We start from the raw sequence: 26,469 nt of genomic DNA, 5'->3' as shown, positions 1-26,469 counted from the left end.
TCCGTAAAAGCTTATGTATATTTATTATTCATAAGCTTGACCAATGATTTTCACCAACTTTCCAAAAGTTTTTACGTCACAAGAGGGCGGTATCACGCTTCTTATGAACTTTATCTTTACAGGGTGAAATTTGTGCAGGATTTTAACATTGCCTTTAAATTTCATATCATTGCATTCTGAGCACGAATATCCAACTTAAAGGGCCAAATAATCATGGGTGGTAAAACAACACCATTGCTTTCTTTCAATTTTCACTTTGTTTTGTTTTAATTTTCGAAACACAGGAAGACATGGCATAATATTCATACATATTCCACTGCACTACACTGAAACTCTAAATGACCAACCAATATAAAAAAAAAACCCAGAAAAATAGTAACTATAAAAGCACTTGATAAAACCTAATAATTGGAAAATGTATGCATTAATTAAACGAAAATCAGTTGAGAATGATATCCATTTATAAACTGTACTTATCCATGCATGTGTTAAAAGAATGCTGGTGATTTGTTCAATACTTCAAATACACAGATGGAGGCTCATGGGTGGGTTTTTCACCATAAGAACCACATACAGGTAATAGTGTGATGCATTCAAAATATTAACAGGTGTATGGAGAGGATAAAATGTTATTCCAAATTGTCTTTACAGTCAACCCTACTTGACTGTAAGTTAAGCAACCAGTAAAATCATGGTACATGGTGTACTGCCATTTTCAAGAAAAGAGGAATTTTGTACCAATTGCCAAAGATGGTCAGCCGACCATCGTTGGAAAAAAATGACTTTTTTCAAACACTACCCCTAGTTTACCAAATTTAGTTAGTCGACTTTTTGTTTGAAGTCATTTACACATCCGTTAATGGGTGCAAGCAAGCTAGTCTGGTTCCATGACCTGATAATTCCCAGACATCTACAAATTCCGTTTTGTGTGAAGTAGGGTCAGGGAATCAGAAGATTCTCTTTAGGAGAAACATTTTATTTTTGTTTGTTTTTCCAACACAAAACTTAAAGCAGGTCAGTGTAACAATATTTGCTCTAAAATACTAACCCCCAAATCCATCCATTTCTGAAAATTACAGCAAAAGCAAATGTTGTACATTCCCTTTAAATAGCGTTTACCACCCAATGTCTTTTCCTTTTGCAAAGGATATCTAGAGGTTTATATGCAGACTAGGCAAGAAAAGCATAATAATCCAATTTCAACATTATGTGAGTCATGAGATTCTTGGGTAGTCATTTCAATACCAAAATGTACATCAATGCTGACAACTTAAACGAAATTGTAAACTTCTTGAAAACAATGCTTTATCTATTCCTCTTTAACTGATGAAGGAAAATGCAAATATGATATCTATGGTATTACATAGCTGCCAATTTACCTACATAACAGTGGAGCTCGGCACAAAATGCACAGCACAAACATTAACCTTGGTTAAAGACGTTGCATGATGTAGTTTCAATATGACAAACCACAGCTAAGGCTTTTATACACCACCGTAAGAGATTTGCAAGAGATGTATGCAACAATGTATTTAAAATACAACAGCGTCTCAAATCAAAAGGAATGAAAAGGAATGTTTATGTGAACTTTGTAAGTAGTACTTTTTTTCTTTATTACATCGCAATTTTGAACTCATTTGTAGCAAGTTTTTTAAACACTGTTTGGACACCCAAAGCATACTGACCTGAAAGTGGATTCCGTGAAGATACTTCACCTTCCTTGATATGAATTTTTGTCTATGAATTGCTGTAAGCTTCCTCTAAGTTTCAAACTAAATTAAACTGAATACAGAAATATACAAACATACATGTACACTAGCATGTGCCAAGGGTTGGTTACATATTACATATTCATGTTACAATTCATAATTGCATATACTTATATTACTTTGATTCCATTTATGCAGGATAAACATGATCTGTATGTAAATTTGCATTAAATCTCAATACAAGTAAAGCCCCATTATAATATAATATATTATTTTTATGCCTTTTTAAGTACAACAATTTTACAAATCGTTGCAACACAGATTGCTGACTCATCACAAAAACTTCCCAGACACCTTATCCAGAATTTAAAAGGGCATAATTTTCCCAAAAAATCTCGATATAAACATAAACAGAAGCATCCTTGTAAATAATAATTTTAGAAGCGGCAAGAAAAATCAAGATTTGTCAACAAGACTGGCACATTTCTACTTGGGCAAAACTAACTTGCATCCCATAATTATCTTCATAAGCTTTTATACACAATTTTCCCCATTACCTGCTACTCAGTTGGAGGTCAAAAACTGGAGATTCCTGCTCCAGATCCGCAAAACAAATAATCACGCTACAGACATTTCGTTAAATTCCCTGCAGTCATCATGCTGATTGAATGGCAAACTGCAGATGCACAATAGGGCACCAGCCTATTTCGTAGAAGGCCTTCACAAACTCTCACAGACAACAGACACTGACAATGGCTACAGCATTAAAAGTAAATAGGAATATTTCCTATAAATTGCATGATCCTTTTTTTTTAACTGATTCATAAAAAACACACGGGGTGTCTTTTGGAAATAATGCTTCAGATTCATGAGCATAACTCAACTACAAGACTTTTTTATTTGTACATATTAAGTACATTCACCACCTATTGCTCTTGAGCAATTCCAACAGCTAAATAAACCTTCACTATTGACAGCACTATATTATGTCATTGTTACACCCCATCTACAGCAACACTCTCAGCTATCTGACAAGTAAGTCTGACATGCGTGCACTTACACATGGCACATGCAGCTGTAACATACAGTGTTGCTATAGGCAGACATACTGCATGCGTTATTGCCCACGTGCGCAACGGTCCATTGTTGAAATAAGCAAGCTTAAGATGGATCATTTGTTTAACTCTCAACATTACCGTCGCCATTCATAACTTCTGAGCTATTCGCCTCAGTCTTGCTTTCCATTTGAACCTCAACCTTTACTCCATCGTGCTGGTCAGCAAAGGAGGACGCCCTCTGTTGTTCACTGACCTCACGTGTGAATATCTCATTGTAATGGTACAGCAGAGTAGCGATGAAGGAGTTGATTTGAGCGAGAGAGACCAAGGACATGGCTTTGCTTCGAGGCCAGACAAGGTTAGGGCTGAACACAATGGAGATGTTGGCAGCGGACATCTTGGTCTTGTCGCTATTTTCAGCAATCTGACAAAGAACAAATTTAAATGTGGAAAAAAAGGTGAACAGGTAGAAATATGTGTTTCACTGTAAATGCATACATGCACACTTTACTCTTAGACTCGGTGTTCACCATAAAAAACTAACATATGAGAAATGCATTACAGGGAGTTGAAAATATGATTAATATTAATAATAACACCTCCCTTTACAAAAGCAATATTAAGAAAACAGTTTTGTTCAACGCTATTTTGGAGAGGTTGTAAAACACACACCCTGCACTAGAGAACCATAACACATAAGATTTTTAAAGTATTATTAATTAGTGTTTTGGGTTATTTTATAAACAGGGACACTTGATTTTCTGATCAAGATGAATTTTTCAGGATGATAGTCACTGATTTACCTGGTGTAGTAGTTCCATCAAATGCTGCAGGATGATGTAGTTCCTCTCCGGGAGTTTCTCACATATGATACTCCTACAAGCAGCTACTCTTGCATCATTGTCTTGAAGATCTACAAAATTGAGATAATAAGAACAGAGACGAATCATTAAAGATTTGGAATGTCCATTTTAACAACAATTCATTGTATGCCAAGGAAAAGGACGTTGGCAGCCCATGCACACAAAAACACTTTTGGAGATAATCAAGTTTAAAGGTTTTGTGCTCCCATTTCTAAATAAAAATCACATAAGGCTGAAATTTGAACTCACAAAATTAATTAATAATTGAAATAATACAGTGCATTTTTATTTCAAAGCATTACTTAATTTTGAAGTTATTTACATTTTTATGCTAACTACCTTTTACCGGGAACTCCCCATCCCTTAAACGTGCGCACACAAGTGTGTATTTGCTTGCAATCGGGGACCCCCTGTTGTCCCTCATTGGTTTGTACCTTAACTTTTTAGGAAGACCTCCCATATGTTTTGTACACGATCGCCAAATTGTGGACCTTCGGGAATTGGGGATCCTATTGTCCTCTTTTGTTCAACATCCCCTGTTGAATACAGAAAATCACTCACGCGCACACAGTCTCGTTTTACTATACTCCCGAGGACAATGCTTTAGGTTTCCCTTTGTCCATGAAATATAACACTCTCCCATAGACTAAGCACATAACCGTAAGATAGAGAACCGTTTTCAACAAAAGACCCAACGCCCGAGGACTGAAAGGATCTGTTGTTCTCCCTTTGTGTGTCGGTCCTCGTGGGTTATGTAGAACACGTACACATGTTAGTTTATGGTGTAAATCAAGGATTTCCTACTGTTCCTCATCATCGATCTTTTGTTTATATCTCAAGTTTTTTGCAACAGCATTGGTTTTGTATACTTGTTCTAATTGAGGATGTCTTTGATTTGACTCCTGTCCTCGATTTACACCATAAACAAAACCACACACACACACAAAGAAAAAAATGTATACATACCATGCATCTTCATGATTTCATCATAAAGGTCAAAGGTCATGATAGGCTCTGGGAGTTCACGGAAGAATGTCTTAAGGATGAGTGCCGGGACATGAACATCCAACAAGGCATCATAATCAACCTCCTTGCCGTCATTGTACATCTGCTGGACTTGTTTGATTGTGTTAGCGTTGGGGCAACGGCGGAAAACTCCCTCAGTCTCTAAACCTAGAAATGTGAACAAGACCAGTCCATTTTAAACTACGCTTATTTCTTTAACCTAACTCCTGCCCTACTTAGTTTTACTAAGTAGAGGACAATGTCTGTAAAAATTCATCACTGACTCTGCTTCACATAATGCTTCCAGACCAAATCCATTGAAATCCATCCCTGGTTCAGGTGGATTTTGATGGACTTGGTACACATGGCTTATCTGCCAAATCCCCCCAAATGGGGGGATGGATTCTGACAGAGTTGGGAAGGGTAGGGTTAATGCCTTACAAGCAACAAATTGTTTGGTGTTTATTTCACACTACACCTCCTCTGCATTCCCCCTTATAGTGATTATAACATGGATTCATAAATCATTGATATCTTACCTCTTTTTCGTACAGCAGCAACTGTCTCTCTAACGATTTTGGGGATAGGTGCTCCATCTTCATTCTCTGCCAAACTACAAACAAAAACAAACAAATCACTTTTTCTGCAAAGTGGAAACAATTTTTTCTAAATATCAAAAGTTACTTTAACCCTAGCCCCTTGAGTGATTTACTAGAAATCTTCCTCACTCCTGCAAAATCCAACACCATATGGTAACCTCTACAACCAAACTGTTGGACTCTGATTATGGTGGTATATATGCCTGACCCCATGTAAAGCATATCAGTTTTACTCACTCCAACAGATTCCAACAAACTCTAGTGTTGGAGTTTGTCTGGATGGGGATTGCTAAAATCGATCCTAGCTAAGACACGTCCTCAGACCTCATTTCACTAAACAAATCTTTAGCAAGACGTATCAAAACTACCAATTTGATGGCTGTTTCATGTTTGTTTTTACGGCTTGATGAAACAGTTGTTGAAAAGAAACTTGGAAAACCAACTTCCTGTGCGCATGCATAGAACATCAACTTTCATCAGAAAAATTACTTTACTCAAATCAATTTCACACGCAAGGTACAATGTAGTCCTACACAATATGACAAAGTCGTTCTTCCTCCCCATTTCATCACTCTATTTTAAAAAATCGACTAGGTGTTTGCAAATAATTAAATTTTGTAAATAAGCTATTTTTAATAAATAACTACCCACTATCCGAAATCTTTTTAAATGTATTTCTACAGCGGTTTCTCCCGCGAAACTATAACTCTAGGCCATCATTCATCTTTAACAAGAAGATATTGCAATGATTTCCAGACGAAAAACAAATTAACGCACACACTAATGTGAAAAGACGACCCTCAGACTGATCTTAAGTTAAGACGATTTCAGCCGCATTGCTAAGGAAGTTAGGATGTGCTGAATGCGTCTTAGGTTTGGTACATATAAGATAAGACGAGTTACCCTTCCTAAGGTGCGTCTTAGCATTTCATAAAATCGGCCCCTGGCCATGGACTATGTCTTCACATGGCTATGCAATGTGAGCAAATCCACTCCAAACTATCATGACTAACCACTCCAAATCTACCAAAATCCATATCTGCTTTTTGAATGGTTAGATGAATTAATTGTGAATTGAAAAGTAGATATGGATTTGGGTAGATTTGGAGCCCAACAAACTTTAAGTTCATTACACGGGGCAGAATGTCCCAATTTCATAAAGAAACTTGCTGAAAAAGATTCAAAATATCATGCTTCATGGTGTTTTTAGGCTTGATGATGACTTACAAGTCTAGCGACACTCCAAACTGTCGAGTTGTAGGAGTCGGTTCCTTTAAAGCATCGATTGTTGTGATGGCTTGTTCAGCAGCAGTCTGTCGACCCTTTTTTCTGCGACGTTCAATCATCCGCTTGTCGTGTCTGGCAAATAAAAATAGCAGGATTATATTATGCAACTGTTAAACAACCTCGTGATAAAGTAAATAAATTAAAAAGGTTTAGGTGATACGTGCATTGTTTCTGGGAAACAAAGTGTTTCCAAGTGAACGGCTAGGATTTAAAATAGAACTACAGTACAATAGTTGATCATGTCACTTCTAAGACGATTTGAATTCATTTCACAGCCATTTCAAGCAAGAGTAGATGCTTTCTCAAGAAGGTTCCTCAAAGAGTGAGGGAATTTTCCAAGAAGCTTTTGACAGATAGCCTTAAAGCAAGACTTTGCTTGTACCTGCTGGTCTAACCAAAATCTGATACAGGTTGATGTATTCTCTCTAAAGAATCTTGAACAGAATTGCAAGTATTGTTGGTAGGACTAACTGAAAAGATGCTAAATTAAAAACTGAAAAGAAAATATACCAAAATGTTTTGAATCCAAACTAAACTGCAGAGTTGAACTTGAGTAAGGCACAAATCATTGATAAATCATTCACAAGTCAATTTATAAGTAACATGGGGCTGAACAATAACAAAGGAATGCCTTTGTCAAAGTCCGTTTCAAGAGCAAGCCACTCAGAGCAGTTGAGTTGTAATACATACTCTAAGACATCATCAGGTATAGTCAATCGTTCCACATCCATCAAGCCTTTCAGTTCACTCAGCAGGTGGATGTAGTTCACCTTACGACTGAATTTTGTGCTGACTAGATGCCTGAAGATACCCCAGAAGACTTTGACTAGGTTGGATGGGTGGACGATGAGAAGGGCCTTCAGGTTCTTCTTGAATCTAGCAAATTATTGAGATGAAAGGGACTTAAAATGTCCTAAAAACTTGAGAGCAGATGATACTGTGAAAAGGAATAACAAACATTCCATCGAAAAAAATTGTCAAAATTATATCACTATTGTTTCATCTATTTTGGCACAACATCTGGGATTCAGGTAAACTTAGGAAAACTTAGTCATTGAATTCTGACTCAACCAACTAACTCTTTTTTTTATCTAAACCACGCAATTAAACATTTATCAGAGCTATATTTTCATGAAGTATCTTTCTTGCATGTTTTCTGTGACCGAAGGCATCAACTTAAAAACTCATAGCTAATCATCACTAAGATCACCATAATCAATTGATTAAAAACCTCTCCATAAAAAGCCAACATTATCATGAGTTGATCCCTACTTACTTTCTGTCCAGACTCTGATACGCCTGTGTAAGCCAGTTGAATGACGGCCTGTTGGCATGAACCAATCCATATTGGAACACAACAAGTGTGTAGTCACTCTCAACATACTGGTCAAGGGTGTACTTCAGAAAGCTGAAACAAGGAAAAGACAGGTTTTGTAAGCTCAGTATTTGTAAATTTGTAATAGATATTATGCATTCAGCTTAAATTCTATCTCTAATGTATATTGTCAAACATACGCAATATTGTATATTGACAATATGTAGCTCAATTTCTTCATCAAACTTGAGTTTTCCTATCCTGGACCAGTGTGTATATTAACATAAACTTATTAAATCAGGAAACAACAATTTACTCGTTAACTATTTAAAATGTTGCTCACCCTAGTAACCTGGCAGTGTTGTAGGTTTTCGTTGGTGGAAGGCGGCAACAGTAAAACAAAACCAATTTTCTGCCTACACTGTCATCACCTGCACAAAAGGACACAAAATGAGCTCAGCGCTTTACTCAGTTTCAAATCCATTGACGTTCCATAACTCCTTTGTCCTTGCATGTATCTCTGGTTGTTTATGAAACTGTGTCATTTTACGTCTGCTTTAGTGGCCAGGTTTTGGTGGAGAGTCATACGCATAATTTTCATCTTGATGTACAATGCAATTGAAGGGAGAATAGTGACCAGAAATTAATGACAGAGCATTCCTAACCCTTCCCTTAATCCCTTGACGAGACATCCATGTAGTTACAATGATGGCTATCTTAGGTCCAGAATATGGGAATCTACAGGGTTACAAGTGATGTGTGAAGCTCCACGGCAAAACCAGGTCGTTCACTTTCACTGTTAAGAACTGATTCATTTTGTCAAAATGTTGGATTTTGCTCTTTTGTTCTTCTCTGTATGATCAAGCATGTATGCTGTAACTTTAATTTTAACCAGTGAGTGCAGTAGAAACAGACATATTTAGCTGGGAAGTAACTGAATTTGACATGGGTTGTCACATCTATTCCAGCAAACTGAACTTCACATGCAATAACATGTAGCGTTAAACCTAACTCATACTTAGTTTGCCTGAAATTTACACCAACCATTAACAACTTTAACTTTTCCTTGTCCCAACTTCCCCATCCACACGTTCATCATTTTCTTGTTCAATATTCTCCCATTTTTTGGAGATCCTTCCAAAACTAATTCACAGAATGGACACCTACCGGCAACCTGTATAATGTTGTGTTTTGCGATATCTTCAAATGTGTCTTCTTCTTCAACCACATCGATAGTTTCCACATTTTCAGCTGACGGTGTTGCATCCGCTGAGCTTGTAGCTTGACTGGCTTCCCCACCGCCAGGCATAGATTCATCTGATGGGGAACACAACTCTGTCATGGCAGGAGATAAAGGCAAATAAACCAATAAAATATGAGAAATTCTCTTGAACAGGCTGTGACATGTTAGTTATAGGTGGGCGCAGACATCCAGAATTTTTTTTATTGGCTTATCTACATGTAGCTCCCACAGCTTTGCTGTCATTTTGGAAGAAAAAAAAAGCCTCCTCCTTCCTTTATTTTAAAAAAGGCAGGACGCTAAACATGTTTTTTTTTTTACTTTGCCTAAAGCATTGTGACAGTGATACCAGTTTGTGTAAGAACGCTATAGACGCGCCCTGATTATTATTATTATTATTTTCAATGTTATTGTAAACTCTCCACAAACCTCGGAGAAAAATACAGTGGTGTCCGAATTTAAACACCAGTTTAACTTTAAGCCACCTATTCATAATCTTAAAATTTCAAAATTTACAGGAGACAGATACTTCAAAAAGTTCAATCATTTTTTAATGCTAAAGTGCTAGACATAACAAAACATCAGAGAATTTTTATTACAGGAGGTTCAGATTTTAAGCAGGAATGATTTAGAATCAGAGGGAAAAACTGCATTATTTTACAACCCGACGCCACTTCCGCAATCGTGTACAAAATCTATAAACAGTCAAGAAAATGTTCTGCTTTCCTAACAAAATTGCAAATGTTTCTCAGTCCCAGATTCATGTCTTGTCATCATTTTTGCAATGACTGACCTTCATTCAGATGATGAAGAAAATAGTGGCTTCAGGTTACAACATTTTTCCCGAATCAAGAATTACCATTCAAGACCAGGCCTTCTTGATCTTGATCACTCACTGCCATTAGATCATGTGTCAGTCTTGTTCATGAATGACCTATAGTCATTGCTAGTCTACAAAGAAGAAATTTCTTTCCTCAAAAATGTCAAAATGAAGATTATTCTGTCTGTTGGTTAGTTGCCTGTCTCTAGTCACTACCGTCAGTCAGTTTTCAGTGGACCAAAGTACAAAGTGAACATCACAATCACAACTTCAGGTACTGACCCAGCTTTATCTCGTTGGGCGTGTACGAAAACAATGTCAATCATTGTCAATGTCAATGGGTTATCAAAAAACGCAAATGCCAAAATCCACACTCACTGAGTTGAGCATTAGCGACCATTTCCGCATCATCTTGAGCCAATGACAGCTCCTCATCTTCTTCAAAGTCGACACCGGTGTCACCAAAGGTTCCCTCCTGGCCCTCGGGGTATCCCCTGGCCTCGGATGGAACGTCTAAGTCGATTGTTAAGTTCTCCCTGTTGGGGTTTCCTTGGCCTTGCGTTGCTTCCGCCATCTTTTGCGTGATTCTTTCACATATAGCGCATGCATGCAACAGCCGTCGTTTACGTTTCGCATCGGCGCGGCACCAACTAAAAATAGAATTCCATTTCTAAAACTCAGGCTTCAGTTAAGACTTAAAAATTGAACTATTTTAATGTACAACCATCTTAGCATCTGAGCACCAGAAATTTGAGACCTTAAAACATTACAATTCTAAATGTTGTCTTTTTAAATAAAGATTGCGCTGGTGCTGAGTCTTAAAGGCTTCATAGCATGCACAGATCCTCATCTGAAACCCAAAAAACATGTATTGCAAACGGCTTTTGGAGGGAAAATGGTGGCGCCCTCCCAAATTAGTGGAATATGAAAGCGTTGTTTTCCGCCATTTTGCGTTTCACGTGCAAACGATACGGGAACGTTCGTGCAGCAAATTCAATTTGCTTAATTTTTCGTCAGTGACTGCTATTGAAAAGCAGTACGACTCCAACCATGGCAGCATACAAGGGACAGAAAGTGCAGAAGATTATGGTTCAACCTATTGTATCCCTTTTGGTTTCGAGTATATTGATAATATGAGTTTATTTCAGCCTGGCATGTTCACGTTGTGACACATGCACGTTTGACAATAGGCTAGCCCCATAAATGTGGCCTATTTACTGGACTGCCTCCGTAAACATAGGCCACACATCCACATGTACAAAAATCGTGTCGACGGAGCCAAATTTTGATTTTCACATTTAGGCTTAGTTTGTATGTTTTTTTTTGCTTTAGAAGCATGCTCACCCTCTTTACAGGCTAATCAGAAAGTGCTGCTATTTTCAGATGTTTAATTTTTGTGAAATTTCATGTTGAAATTTTGATACGCAAACGTGTAAAAATGAATCTGGAAATTTCACGAAAAATATACATCTGAAAAAGGCAGCACTTTCTGATTAGCCTATAAAGAGGGTGAGTATGCTTCTAAAGCAAAAAAAACATACAAACTAAGCCTAAATGTGAAAATCAAAATTTGGCTCCGTCGACACGATTTTTGTACATGTGGATGTGTGGCCTATGTTTACGGAGGCAGTCCAGTAAATAGGCCACATTTATGGGGCTAACAATAGGCCTACCTTCCTCCTGTTGTTGACGAGACGGCCTTGTAATTCCGACACTTAGCTATTCATGCAATACAGATTGTAAAGCTTCGTGTAGTGTAGGGCCCCTGTTTTGTTTCGATCAAATTACAATCAAGAATTTTGTTTATTTCTAAAAAGTGACATTGTCATTAAATGTCGACCTAAACAGATTTCTCTCAATAATGTATTTCCACTCGTAATTGTTCTGTTTCCGTATAATTGGTACTGTATATACCTTAACTCTGATTTCTCTTTTGCTGTGTGGCTTCGTAGAACCTTATCTTCAGATATTTGCAAAATGTAAGTATTTTTATGCCGTTTTGTAAAAATCCAACTCTTTGCCAACAAAAACATCATATTTTTAATACCATCCAAATGGCCAAAGAGTAGTCCGAGTATCACCCATTATCCCCGGATAATGTCTAGCCAATGTCGACTTTACTAAATCGTGACAGCATTTCATTCACAAATCAGGACTAAATTCTTTGATTGGTCAATTCGAATGCAGTGTTTTGTAATACAACAGCTGGGCTAATTATCACGTAACATGATACAGAGCACGTGACAGTTGTTTTTTCTATCCATTGTCTATGACGCGCATCGGGTGAATGACCGAAGACCTGATATAGAAAGCGCCTGCTGATTGGTCAAAATTCAGGAGGTCAAGAAGCGGTGTCTTGCCTAATTAATCAGCGTATCTGCTCACAAGTCATATCCATGGTCTATTACATAGACTAGACAAAGAGTGCAACCTGAGATGAGCACTGTGGTAGAGATCGCTGATTGAGACTGAGGTACTAATGTTTCCTTACGGTCTGGATTAAAAGTTTAATTTACCATTGATTCGAGACAAAATGACTCAGGAGTCGGGAGCTTGTTTCACAAAATGGGCTCTAGAACAAAAACAACTTAACCAAATCAAGCGATCATGGTATCATTTTTCTGTTAACAGAATTCTCCATGGCCCATGCATTGGTCATGTTGGTATAGGTGGTTTGAGTCTCAAGAGTCAGGGTAGCGGAAGTATCCCGTTCAGTTTATTGGGTGCCACCCTGAATATCTCTGTTTCCACAACCTACATTTTTTGTCTTCTGTTTAGAATTGACATATTTCATGTGTTTTTTAATTTTGTTCGCAGAGATCAAGAGTACAAGTATGGTTATATGATCAGAACAACATGCGGATAGAAGGCCACATTATCGTAAGTTTTTTACAAATTTTCCGATCTAAACCATTTGATTGGAGGTGGGAGATGTTCTCCCCTATTGTTCTCATGTTCTTACAAATCCAGTATTAAGAGTAAATAGTGTGTTGTCCTTTTAACTTCAAACCTCCTCTAGAATAAAATGATCTCAACATTTTTGAAGCAGCTAAGAGGTTTATATTTTGACATTCTTAAATTCTCATGATGAATTACATGGCTCATAAAACATTGGATTCTTTGTTATTTCCGACAGGGTTTTGACGAATACATGAACTTGGTCCTAGATGAAGCAGAGGAATTCCACCTCAAGACCAAATCCAGAAAACCACTAGGTGAGTCCAAAAGGTTGTGACTCCTGCCTGGAAAATCACTGTGTGCAAGAAAACAAAATTGGAACAATCTGGATAATTCTCTCTTGCCCTGCACAAACTGAACTGGTATTTTCTCATACATTTGGAAGACAAAACGCAGGAAAAGAAATATAAATCAATTGTCAATGAGATCCTGGTGATGAGAGTCTTCCTGTGAAAATTAAAGACATCTTACAAATTTGGAGATAAAACATTTTAGGTAATATACATGTTCTTGCTCTCAAAACATCAAAATATACATGTACCTTGAAATATAGTTGCCCAGCTGACTTGGCCATTAGTTGTCATATCATAATTATTCTGTCATTTGCAGGGAGAATAATGCTGAAAGGAGACAACATCACGTTAATACAGAACGTCCAAGAGTAGCCAGCTGTGTACTCATCTACAGTGTATTCCCAGTAGGGAATCCCAAGTTGGAACCGGAGAAACCATTTTGTATATAACTGTTGAACCACAGGCTTTTTCATCAAACTTTTAATTACTTGTTTTGTGACAAGTATCAAACAAAGTGTCTTAAATGATTTTTCAACCTTTAAAAAATTCTTGAGGATGAAAAATCCCATCCTTCCATCATAAATATAAAGTACATTTTGAGTGTTATGAAATCTACCAAAATATTTCATTTGTATTTCTTTGGTATTAATTTTCTTTATGTGTGCGTGGATGTGTGTAGATATAAGTAATATTCCCCATAACTATCCTGATTCCACCAAAATACAACCTTAGTATTGCAGTATTCTGATAGATTTTATAGGTTGTAAAAAGCTGCACTTTTACTGCACATCAGGCTTGATGTCCTTGAGCAGTTAAAAGTACCAAAAAAGTGGCCATTAAAGCATAGCATTAATTTCGTGGATTAAAACATTCCCAGTTATCATTCAAACTGAAAATAAGAGGTGACAAAAAACATTTTTTGGTAAAAAATGTAAACACCGATTCTCAGAGTAGCAATACAGTTTCGTTGGTGGATATGTGTGTTTCAGGGTATTCATAAAAATGAAGCCGTTGCAGATTTATTCATTTCTGTTATACAGTAAAGTTTGACCAATTTTGCATAAATCCAGTTGCATACTATCATTGGATTCACAATGTAAAACGGTTTAGCAATCAAAGAATATCAGATTAGTTTGCTCTATAAAGAATGTGGATGAGGTTGAGACATTGTTTTACAATTGAAACACGACCTGTGAGAGTGGTAACTTGACATCATTGATGCATGTTACCAGGTATACACTGCTTTGACGAAAGTTCCATTCCATTCTGTAAATTCTGATTTACAGGTGTTATTTTTTATGGCAAACACAAGTTCATGTTAGTTTCAATCCTTGGTTTATTTCTGTAACTAGTTTTTAGTTTAATATCTAACATGGTTTGACAAGTACAAACATAAAAGGCACCATATAGGCAGTTATAAATACATCGTTGGGAAAAAATAAACAGGTTTTTGTACATATATCACACGTGGCTATTCTGAAGTTTATTCCCGTGTTCTTGTTTAAACTGGCAGCAAAAAGTGACAGGAAAATTGCAACCACACAAGGGAAATATTTACTTTAAAATGTCAGGAATTTGAGGTGGAAGCAGCATTAAAATGCACCATAACGCTACAGCATACATGAATGACATACATATGCAAGTCTTCAAGGAATCTCTCCATTTCAATCTGGAAGTTAAGGAACTAAATGTTAATACACGTACATTACACTTGAAATATCTATTCGGTTAAACACATTACCTGTGACTAGTCATATTCACAAATACTGTAAGTTACAAGGTCTAAAAACACTTGAAATATCACATAGATTTAGGAGTAAATTGAGTGGATATAGCTAGATATATACAAAATACTACAAAATACTATTTTCTATGTACATTTACACGTAAAACAAGTATATCTACATAATTTGAAGTTGGAAACTTTTGCATTTCAGTACGACCACAAATGCTTAACATAATGCATAAAATATTTCACCAATACATCCAAAGTCTTAAATTTCACCTGATGAATAGTTTGGTTGCCGTACCTGCTGCTATGTCAGATTTCAACCAGCCAAGTGATCCTGGCAAGCTTGGTGGTCAGACGTCCGCACTAGTAAGCAAGAGGTCATGGGTTCAAGTCCCACCCGAATTGTTTGTGAATTTTTTCCTCACAATCACTTTAGGACACCACTGAGTATAGAGTGTTTATAAAAATGCATTGGCGAAGGGTAAAACCCAACATTGTATATTTATCATGTTATTTTATTACCTTGGTCTTTAGTTTCAAACTAAATATGAAGGATAATACTTTCATCTTTCCTTGCTACAAAGCAACACTATTAGGAAGTTACGGCCGTCAGGAGAATTTGCCTCGTAGTTTTTGAACATTTTTCCCCTTGCCAACTTTTGGATCCCTCACTACTAGGACTTTGTACTGCCCCCCCCCCCCCATCAACTTTCAAAAACTCTCGCTGCCACTGACTTTCAATCCTGCTTCCAACAAATAATTTATCCCTCATATTGACATCATACTAGATATGAACTCATCATATGAGATCCTTCCATCCAAATTCTTGTCCAACTCGGAGACGATGTGATAGAAATCCTCCTCATTGAATCTGATCTTACTCTCCCCCAAGATGCGCCGGAACTCAGGAACACTGAGACTGCCATCGTGGTTCAGGTCGGCCTTCTTAAAAGCTCTCCGAAGACTCTTCCAGTCATGAAGAAGCTGTGGGTGAAAAAAAGGAGTACATTTCCTGACTGACGCTTCTTATTTGTACATGTATTAATCTTGTAAATAATTAAGCTTGTTATTGTTTTATGTAACTTGGCACTGTTTCACTCCAGAATACTCTGGTGAAAGTTGCATAGCAAGACTACATCATCGTACCTGTTTCCTGATCTTTATCATAGCTGAAGATACTGTCATCTGCCCTCCTCCTTTTTCATTCTGATCCTGAACAAAAAACAAATCCTTGAGGTAAATTTTAGGACCTTCATAATACAATCATATAATGCTTGACCCCCAAGAGGAGCTAAAAAATGAGTGCAATGCAAGTGATAGGGAGTAGTTGGCTTTCGATCAATTTACTAAGATGCACTTACAGTGACTCGTATACCAGTCTTGCTTGGTTTCCTGCTGCTTGGCTCAACAAACAACTGAAGAAACTGCAGATAATGAAACCTGGGGGGAAAATGTGAATGATGAATATCATGGTCTGGCTTTTATTTTGTCAAGATTCATCAGCGAGGGCAGACTCTTTACAATGTGGATTACTAACCAGCCGATGGGACTGTCCTTGAGCTTGACACTTTACTGCAATTGTCTCACTCTCCATGGAAGGATAAATTGGGTGCTAGTAAAACGTATTAACACCAAAACTTTTTTCTAATCAACTTACTGTCCATTTTGGCTGAAATCAAATCTGGAGCAGAGTCTTTCCAACTGACTAGGTGACAAGTTGATGTTGACTTGTTGAAGGAGTGCCTATTTGTCAAAATGAACAAAAAGCTTTAATTTAAAGTGAAGAAAACAATGAAAGAAACAACTTGGTTTTTTTTGCATACATTATAAATACTGACAAGGAAATGTGAACAAAATAAAGATCACACTACTGGGCACAACAAAATACACCATTGACTCACGTGGAATTGTGGGATGGGAACCATGGCAACGCCATAGGGATCCATCTCCCGCAGAGACATTTTGAGTTCATCCCAACTTTGGAGAACCTGTAAAACAAAAAAATATATATATTACAAAACTGCTTCGATAGTAAAAATATAAGAATGTTCAAGACCCTTTTTAAAATGACAAGACTATAGTAATTTAGTAAGAATGTGGTAATTTAGTAAGAATCCAGCAGACTTACTTGCGGTCTGATCCTCGCCACAATGTCTTCAGCAGGGGTCCCAAAGAGGTCCCTGCTGGGTGCACCAGCCTCGTTTGACTGACGCCTACGGACCTGAGGTTGGGACTGTGATTCCCTCATGATGGGGCCCTTCCTCTGAGAAGATGCTTGGTGTGTTTTAGTGACAACTGCTACTCGACGTCTTGAACGACTGATGAAATAGTCAAAGAGTTCTGCATAGTGGACTAGACCATCTCTTGCGATATCCAAGGCAGTCCAGAGAGTCTGTAGCTCAGTTGGATGAAGACTGAATCCAAGCCTGATGGCAAGTACAAACAGGAAATAACAATATTTGACAATCGTTTCTCTCTCTTCAGTGTTTAGAGGTGGAGTCACATATATTCTGACTTCCCCTCAGAAAATGGAATCATAAAATAAATGGTCAAGAAATATCATGCGAGTGCTGTTAAATACAGCCTTAGCTGTTATGGTATTTGGAAGCTAAAATTAAGGAAGCCTTTGAAAAAATACTGGAAGGATTATTTTGAAGTAATTTTGTTTGTTCGTTGTTTTTCTTTTCAGGGAAGGGGATGGGGGGACCCTTTTTCAAATACAATGATTTATATCTTACTCCTGTAGCCATTGATGTAGTTGTGTCTTAGACAGTCTCCCCGTTGCCTTCCGGTCTATCTTGTGATAAGCTTCCTGAGCTTCATAACCTCGTCTCCTTAGCAACTCCTCAATTGTGTCTTCCATCTGTGTTACCATGACAAAGCAGGATTGCACAAGTTCAGGGAATATTCATTTCATCATACTGTTTGAACCATAACATAAAACTATTTGTGGCAAAGTATTCACAAAATGACTAAATACAAAGCAATCCAATGTACTACAGTAATCCAATATAGTACCTCCTTAACCGGTCTGTATCTAGTCTCCATCCCTTTCCTCTTTGTAGCCCCTCCCCCTGCTGCCTCCCCTTGGCTCTGTCGCTGACTGTCACCAAACTCCACAGGTCCAGCCAGGTTTGGTGGGACAATGTACTCCTCTGGTGTGGCTATCCTAGGTGCTGGGGCCGATCTCTCCACTTGCTGCTGAGATTGGGGTCGTGGAGTCTGGGAGCGCAACGCAACTGATGGCCTGGTGGGAACAGGATAGATTGTACTCAAAGATGAATACAAGGATAAAATCATCTTGAGAAGCACTGGTAATTGTTAGTGATGTAGTAATCTTAAGCAATGAAGTTTTCTTAAGAACTAGATGGTTCAATGACATTTGATGGCGTTTTTAACATGTTGACATTTTAAAGAGCAAAAATATGCAACAAATAAAAGCCGAGGTCTGATACCTACCTCTTCCTGTTAAAAATGGCCAGAAACTCTGGGTAAGGCACCAGATCATCCAAGTTAACCCCAATCTCAATGAGTAGTTGATCAAGCTGTAGATCACTCATACGAATCCCAAAGACTCGATCCACACTGTCTCTAAACTGCTTCTGGGTGATCAACTTCAGGCTATATTGGTCTTGACTCCTGATGATGAAAAAGAAGTTACATATTAATTGTAACAATCATAGATCTATTTTCAAAGTTTAGCCCATAAGAATTCAGTTATTGGGTATAAAGAAACTGGTTACAAACAAGCAATTTTTAGACATATTGCATATAGATAAAACAACCATTTGAGACTAAATTTTGGTGTCTATTCTCTGTTGCCTGTACACAGCAGGTGTAAGGAGTCTATATCATTTAGAAAAATAGAGCTTTGGCACTCACAAGCTTTTACAAAACAGTTCTAATAGCTATCATATCCCGTGAACATTCAACCATCAACTGACCTAGTGTTGATCTAAGTTGAAAGGTTAAGGGTTACTTACTTGAGTGTGGCCAGTAGCCTGAGAAAGTCTTTATGGAACATCTCTACTAATTTGGCTTCAGCATCTTGGGCTGTAAGAGGTCCATGGGGAGTTTGTGCCCTGGTGTTGAATCTACAGAGAGGGAGAATACATTTACTAATTACATGTACATGTACATGGATTTCTCAAACTGTCAAGTATTTGTGTGAATGACTCTTTATTAATACATCCATACTTTACCATAACTGATCTTGGAAACAGCTTTAGAGATTACAGAACTGCACTCCTAATGCTGACTTATCACAAAGGATATCTTAAGTGTGTATCAAAGACACACAAACTTATCTAGAAAATAATCTATCTATCAACATGCTCCAAACATGCACAACTTTGCTAATGCTAACACTATAATGCTTGTCAACTTTCATTTGATTTTACAGCTTCATTTATCCTTGTCCTAGATCTTAATGCATACGCTGCTTAAAAGGCACCAGTTCTGCCTGCAGCAAACAAATTATCTATGCACAGGTCCCCGCAAGAGATTAAAAATAGGCTTGTGCCATGGCTGGAATATTTACAATGTACATATAAATACAAATGCAATCTCTCCAGGAGGACTTGAGTTCAATCGTGAATGCAGAGCTGCATGAAACCCCAAAGGCTCATTGCAGTATTTGAATGCATGTTTTGTCATGCCTAATAATCCAGCTAGAGTGCAATAAGTCTGGCACTAAAGAGAAGACCTCCTATTCAGTAAAACATGTATATACTTAACTTTAAAAACAACAAGTATAATTTCTTGGGTAGCTATATGTATATAGCCTAAACAAATTGATTATATTTAGGGGAACGATGAAGACAATCATTAAATAGAAAGTCTCCCTTAATTACTTCTGAAATCTTCTCACAGCTGGCATATAACATCTGTCAGACAGTACTCGATCAGTAAAGGCGATGTCTATTTGTTCTATGCAATGCATTCCTGCACAATACCCAGAGGAGATACAAATGATCTATGTGTCGGCTTGAAAGCTTACGACTAAATCCAGGAATTCCTTACCTGTGTTTACCGTCCATGATGATACGATGGGCGATACCGTTGTCCATCCGAGACATAAACTTATGCAGGAAATCTCTGTAGCTGACACGACCGTCTTTCCTACGCAGACCAACTCTGCCAAAAAGAAAACAAAGAATTTAAAAGTCTTGGAAATAACATGATGAATATTACACAAGGATAGATAAATCATGCAAATCACAGCATCCAATTGCACTTGACAAGATGTATGTCTCCCTTGAGAAAAAAAGGAGACGTTTAGGTGAAATTGAGGTTATCTTTAAACCTCTAGGCCAAGTAGGAATTTAGAATGGGTTTCAATAAATGGGAATAAATCCATGAACAGCTAGAATAGATTGTTTCAAGATAGGAAACGTCTCATTTTCAGGATCAGTTACACAAATCAATTCTTCACCTGAGACTAAAATCAAAGCTCACCTTTCTAGAAGGTGCTCTATCTCAACGGGCAACATAGGAAGATCATACTCCAGAAGCATATCACGGAAATGGGCTCTGGACACGGTGCCATCGTTGTTATAATCAAAATGCTCAAAACCCATCAGGAAACCATGGTAATTCTGCTCCATCTAATGACAGAAGAAAATGAATTGATTGTTTAAGCTCATTCCTCTTTTGTGACATCTCTTCACCACACATGGCTGACAGTGAGTCAAGCAAATAACCTATTAGCACTTATATTGCATTGTACTAATTCTCTGATGAATGGATTAAGCCACACAGTGCTGGAGAGGGGTTTTGGGTGATACAGGGAGTAACAGGTAGGCCAGTTTTGGGCAGTACAGGAACTAAGTATGGGTGATCAACCAAAACACAGGAACTTTAACAAGTGCAGAACTTTGCATAATTTCTTACCCTTCTCAGTAAAAAGGAAATAATGTCAACAGAAGGTGGTCTAGGAACATCAGTAGGAGGACGTTCCATCGGTGGTTCCACATTCTCCGGTTCCTCTATAAGTTCCTGAGTTTCCTCTGGTATCCGGGGCTGGGCAGGCAAAGAAAAAAGTTGAGGAATTTATCGATTCTTAGTGTTTATGTTAGCAGCAGAGTGGGATGCACCGAGGAGTTTCTTATAGAGCTTCTTAACACAGAAAATTTACTCTGCACAGAACTAGTTGCTTAGAAAATCTGGTTAAGCTGTAGATTCTGATCTCTATAAATTTGGGCTGGCCTCTATGCCACATTGAACAGGTAGGCCCTATGCCCTTGCGCTGGTATCTGGCAATAAAACAGAAGTCCTCAAAGGCTGAGGCATAAACTCAAACAAACTGCCGCTTGCGTTCATCGTTTGAGACCGAGTATAAACAGACTTGTTCACACTCACCACCCATGGGGTCCTTGGCTGATTCCTGACCCGTGGGGGCGCTGTCTTGGCCCGCACCAAATGATGTCCTCTACTGTCCAAACCGATTTGGATGAAGAACCAAGCACTGTTCACTGCACCAGTATTTTCCAAGTCGTACCTGGTCAGGAAAAAATATGCAATTATTGACATTTCTGTATCTTGGATAATGTAAATCATATGTTCAGCCACATGTTATAGGGGAAGAACAATGTCAGTCGAATTGCTTGTGACTTGACTTGAGAAGTGAGGACCTGTCAGGACTTGTGATGGACTAAACTACAACACTGGCAATAAAATCCCGAAATTTTACCTTTCCCATAATTTCTGCATCTCATAGTCATCCAGTCGGACTCCAATGCTCGCCAGACATTCCTCCATTTGAGGCGGCAAGATGACTGCCCCGGGGTCAAAGCACGAGGGCGCCAGATGACGACGGAGATCAAAATCACTGTGAAAATGAAATAGAAAATAAAGTTTCCTCAAATTTATGAGCTTCAATCTTTCACCGTTGATCATAGATTTTCAACAATGGTTTACTTTCAATCAATCATGTCATTCACCTGTGTCTGCACTTTTCCTTGAGGAGGGCGTTAGCATACGTAGCTGTTACCATCTCAGGTGCAGGTCTCTTGAAACACAGGTGGTCCTCCAAGTTGTTCTTCCGCTGCTCAGCTGAAAATTCCTTCCTTGCCACTGGGCTTAACCATTCTCGTTTTACAGTCTAAAAGCAGAGTAGTCAAACAAACCAATTAAATAAAGCACTGAATAGGTTCACATTGGATAAAATGTTGGTTGAACATTAATTGTAATATGGAACTCATGATTAATGGTATGCTATACCAGATGCCATCGCTTCATATATACTGCTCAAGTCAATATTGCTTTTCCCCTTAACAGACATATAGTCACGATGTGTTCGCGATACATAATGCACATTTTTTTTATGACATATATAACTTCCCTGTGGTTCCCTTTTATAAAGATCAATTGATTTTTAGCCCAAGGCATGGCAATCAACACTTCCTCAATGGGTGTCTAACAGGTGCGAACATCCAGGCACAAATTACAATCTTATTCAAATTAACTAACCTCAAGGGCTTTTTATTTATTTGTGTGGAATATGCATATATCTTTAATGTCAGCTAGGCCTTAAGCCCAGTGTAGTAGGTCTACTTATTCTCATTTTCAAATGCATTTTGCACATTTTAAACTTTAATAAATATGGAGCTAGAATGCACAGTGCATAACAACCCTTTCCTTTTTGAAATTGTTTTTATATTTCTATAACCTACCTCATTATCACGGAAGCAGGCAATGAAATTATCAAAAGAGACTGTCTCCATACCATCAAGTCCCAACCTGAGGCAACAAACGTAAAGATGAATGATCTATGAATGCAGAGGCAATGCAAACAAAGGAGGGGTCGTAGTGGATCCACAAATTGTCAAAGCGGATAACTGAGGTGTTGAAGTCCAAGCATTTTCAAGGGGTTTTGGTAGGTGAAGTGTAGAACTCAACACATAACATTCCTGAAAATTTACGTTAACTTTATTTTTTCCCCCTATTATATGTAAATAATTAACATCGGTCAAACCCCGGATTAATATGTAAATAATTAACATTGGTCAAACAGCTGGAGATGGTTAGCCACCCCAACCATCCTGAACTCGAGCAGGCATTCCCATTTTGGAAAAAAAATGTTGCAACCTGACGCCACTTCAGCGGTTGTGTACAAAGACAGTCAAGACAATTTTCTAAGTATTTCCTAACAAAATTTGAAATGTTTCTCAGTCCCAGATTCATGTCTTATCATCAGTTTTGCAATGACTGACTTTCACTGAGATGATATATGAAGAAAAAAGTGGCATCAGGTTGCGACATTTGTCCCCCTTTTTTCTACCATTACCACACAAACTTAAGCTGTTGAGCATATACAATGCTTAGCAAATATACATGCTGAGCCTGGGCCAAAGTTATATGTTGGTGCACGGAGGAATAAAACAATGGTTGGTGAGATTTGGTGATGACCTCTTTTTTTCCCAAGTAAACATTTTCCATGATAAGCAAATTTCTGAGCTATAAGAAGCACTATGTAATTGGATGCAGGTGACAGTAATACACTGTTAAGCACTCCTAATCATCTACTAACCTGGTAAGCAGCTTTTGAACCTCTTCCCTTGTCAGATAACCAACTAGATGATACAGGATACGAGTCAGAGCAACCTTGGAGACGGTACTGTTGCCTTGGGGATCATTGGCACGAAAAAGTTGATGGAGACCATGGTAACCAGTTGTCAACTTCTCTCGGATAATTTCATACAACTGAAAAAAAAGAATGTGACAAATATGGAAATTGAAAGTTGATACATATTCATTGACAAAACGTTTAAAATATTTTGTTTACTCTAAGCGTTTTCTCTAACCTTTAGGCATAAGTTAATTTCAATGCATTAATTAAAAAAGTGGGTGGCACTGATATTTTTATGTTTTAACTTCAAACACTGAGATGATAACATTTGTGTTTCCAGAAAATGCCATGCAAACATCACCTGAGTTGGTTGTTTCTCCAACCAGGCAACAATCATGAAATATTTACATGGAGTAAATGGTGCTTTTGTGGCGGCACAAACAAGTATTGATTTTGACAGCCTCGGCCCACACATATGGTGGTTGATAAATATGCATGGCCTTTCACTTTTATGGTCTTGTTTACCATACTGACATTCTGTCAGACTTCAGCTAAGGACCAATTTGAAGAGGATTAAGCTTCCATTGGTAGTCTCTAAAAGCAATGAATGAGGGTTGCTGACTCTGTGCAAAGTTTGCAAACAAACAGGGGTCAATGCAAACATCGAAAGAAAGATGCAAACATGGTTTGGGAACTGAGGCATTTGGTAAGATGGGATTAAATCTCTCATAAAAATTCCACATTACTGATATCGTACTCGGTACTCGTACTCAGTACTCGAAAATTGTCGGCCTGTGAAGAATTTGTGGCACTTTTGTGCCCAAGTTGTAACTTGTTCGTGACGAAAATCACGAAATATGTCGTCTGTAAACAACTACTCGTACTCAGAAGTACAAGTACTCGTACTCGGAAGTACAAGTGTTCGTACTCAGAAGTAATTATTCGTACTCAGACGTATAAGTACTCGTACTCGGAGACCTGTACTTGTACTCGGAAGAACTCGCACTCGGCAACCTAGGTACTCGGCAGTACTCGGTCCTCGGAAACAAGTACTCGACCACAACACTGAGTGATATATAGGTTGATTTGCTTGAATTGACGCGGGGGAAAGGAAAAGTAAAAATTTTGATTTATGACAAATAAAAAGAACTTATTCTCATGTAACATGCAACCTAGTATTTAAGGATCATAAAACTAACAAACTTTTGTTTTGCAGAATACAAAAGTTTAGAGATACACTTCAAAACCACAAAAGGGGAGGGGCTAGAAGTATATGGAGGTTGTCATTCCTAAAAACCTAATTTCCAGATATTTGTGGATTTTTATGAAAATTATACAAAATTGTAAGATTTTTTTTTAAGTTTCTTGCACTGAAAAGATAATATAGTTCTGTCTGTAAAGATTGTATTATCAACCTGATTTACAACTCTAAAGCCTTGTCTAAAATTCATCCTAGGATATCTCTCAAATGTCTGCACTTATTACATGTCTCCACCAATTTACTTCATTCTCCGTCAATTAATTAACACAATCTCAGGTTTTAGTGCACAATGTAATACCAATCCCATCTTCAAAATTATTCCACTTGCCTCAATCAATTATCTTGACAGGTCCTCGAACATTTAAATTGATCCATTCAGGTTCTTAATGCCAACTGATTGGATACCGCGATGGACTGCTCCTCTATCTCAATTTCAATCTTCTAATGACTAGACTCTTAATAAATTAACTTCTCATTCCTCCATGCTCTTTATGTGTGGCTTCACTAGATGCAGTTTGGAATCCCAGTACCCTAGTTATTTTTCCTTCAACTTTTCTCTTGTCTTATGCCTTCTAGATTCCAAATAATTTGTATCATCCCAGAGTTAAAGTGTGATATACTCCTGAAAAGAAACATCTTAAACTGCCCAAGGCAACCAGCTTTTAGAACAGTCTTATTAAAAAAACTTGTACTTACGTCTTCTGGTACATATTTCCTTCTTGGCGTTCCATCAACTCCTTGAACTCTAGCAGACAATGCTCGCTTCTCACCAGGTTGCTGTTCATGAACTTTTTCATAGGAAAACAAGAAATAAAAGAGTTTTTAAGACTGAGATGCATTTTCAATTTTAAACTAAATATTAAAGAACAAAATGCAAATGTATTTGTTTTTGTTTTTAACGCTTTTGTTTGTTATGAGGTGGGTTTTTTGGGGGGCGGGGGGGGGGGGGTTCAGGGGTAGGATGGTGTTGTTTTGTTTCACTTTGTTCAGAAATAAGAAGTAATCACTTTTTGTGTCATTTTTTTTTGGGGGGGGGTGTCCTTATTGGGTTTTTTTTAATTTGTTATTAAAATATATTATTTGTTAAGCAGTGCCAAGGTAAAAAAAATATGTACCTGGTGGCCAGGTCAACATTCTGGTGTGTTTCCGTCGACCAGACCCTCTAGCAACCCCGCTATCCAAAGACTCTCCAAGCTGTCTGTTCTCTTTCTCCCTCCCAAAGATCGGAACTCCTTCGCCCTTCCTCAATGGGGGTAGATTGCTGTTCGGCCCGTTGACCGGGCTGTCGGCACCCGCTATGGTTTCGTCTCCAAACGGAGAACAGCGACCGAGCGGAGTTATGAGGTCTCCTCGGTTACTACCTCGTATATTCAGGGTATTCTTATCCCCAAGACGAGATCTGGGATGCTCGATAACGGGTAAATTGGACGGTATTCCTGCCGAGGTTGCTGGACGTCGATTTGATAGGACGGCCGTCGCCATGTTGATGCGCTCAATCGGTCAAATGTGCACTAAAAATTTATACCGAACAATTTGTCGAAAGTTGACACTTTACACCCACGGATTTTTACACATGTTCCAGTTACTCCAGCTGCAGTTTCAGGAATCTATGATTCCCAAAATAGTGTGATTTTCATACTTTTTTCCGTGAATAAATAATTATTTAATCAAGATTTAATTCCATTAATTTCCGAGTCCCTATCAACTACACATATGCTCACTGCACACGAATTCGGAAGTCATTTTACGACGTACAGGTG

At 38.0% G+C, this 26,469-nt stretch overlaps 3 protein-coding genes across 3 annotated transcripts; 1 reads left to right on the top strand and 2 right to left on the bottom strand.

Annotated features, from left to right (window-relative positions):
• Positions 1–238: 238 nt before the first annotated feature.
• Positions 239–10,517, bottom strand: LOC119722914 (rho GTPase-activating protein 8-like). Its single transcript, XM_038193321.1, has 10 exons — positions 10,275–10,517; positions 9,004–9,171; positions 8,180–8,267; positions 7,798–7,929; positions 7,212–7,397; positions 6,462–6,593; positions 5,175–5,248; positions 4,597–4,803; positions 3,571–3,680; positions 239–3,191 (listed from the first exon to the last, which is right to left on the bottom strand). The coding sequence occupies exons 1-10, from the start codon at positions 10,468–10,470 to the stop codon at positions 2,889–2,891; spliced, it is 1,596 nt and encodes a 531-aa protein (XP_038049249.1). The 5' UTR covers positions 10,471–10,517; the 3' UTR covers positions 239–2,888.
• A 308-nt stretch (positions 10,518–10,825) lies between these two features.
• LOC119722915 (small nuclear ribonucleoprotein E-like) lies at positions 10,826–14,608 on the top strand. Its single transcript, XM_038193322.1, has 5 exons — positions 10,826–10,997; positions 11,849–11,875; positions 12,714–12,776; positions 13,033–13,111; positions 13,464–14,608. Exons 1-5 carry the CDS (start codon positions 10,947–10,949, stop codon positions 13,517–13,519), a joined length of 276 nt encoding a protein of 91 aa, XP_038049250.1. The 5' UTR covers positions 10,826–10,946; the 3' UTR covers positions 13,520–14,608.
• LOC119722912 (EF-hand calcium-binding domain-containing protein 6-like) lies at positions 14,466–26,469 on the bottom strand. Its single transcript, XM_038193317.1, has 20 exons — positions 25,825–26,469; positions 25,406–25,497; positions 23,410–23,582; positions 22,553–22,619; positions 21,821–21,981; positions 21,571–21,708; positions 21,240–21,378; positions 20,772–20,900; positions 20,337–20,485; positions 19,902–20,015; positions 18,863–18,973; positions 18,339–18,518; positions 17,898–18,126; positions 17,618–17,742; positions 17,008–17,305; positions 16,781–16,867; positions 16,537–16,622; positions 16,241–16,319; positions 16,026–16,091; positions 14,466–15,863 (listed from the first exon to the last, which is right to left on the bottom strand). The coding sequence occupies exons 1-20, from the start codon at positions 26,189–26,191 to the stop codon at positions 15,648–15,650; spliced, it is 3,006 nt and encodes a 1,001-aa protein (XP_038049245.1). The 5' UTR covers positions 26,192–26,469; the 3' UTR covers positions 14,466–15,647.

The sequence above is a fragment of the Patiria miniata genome, unplaced genomic scaffold (genome assembly GCF_015706575.1).
Source record: "Patiria miniata isolate m_02_andy unplaced genomic scaffold, ASM1570657v1 HiC_scaffold_16, whole genome shotgun sequence".
Taxonomy (NCBI): domain Eukaryota; kingdom Metazoa; phylum Echinodermata; class Asteroidea; order Valvatida; family Asterinidae; genus Patiria; species Patiria miniata.
The sequence above is the reverse complement of the archived record's forward strand: the minus strand, read 5'-3'. Positions and strand labels throughout refer to the sequence as shown.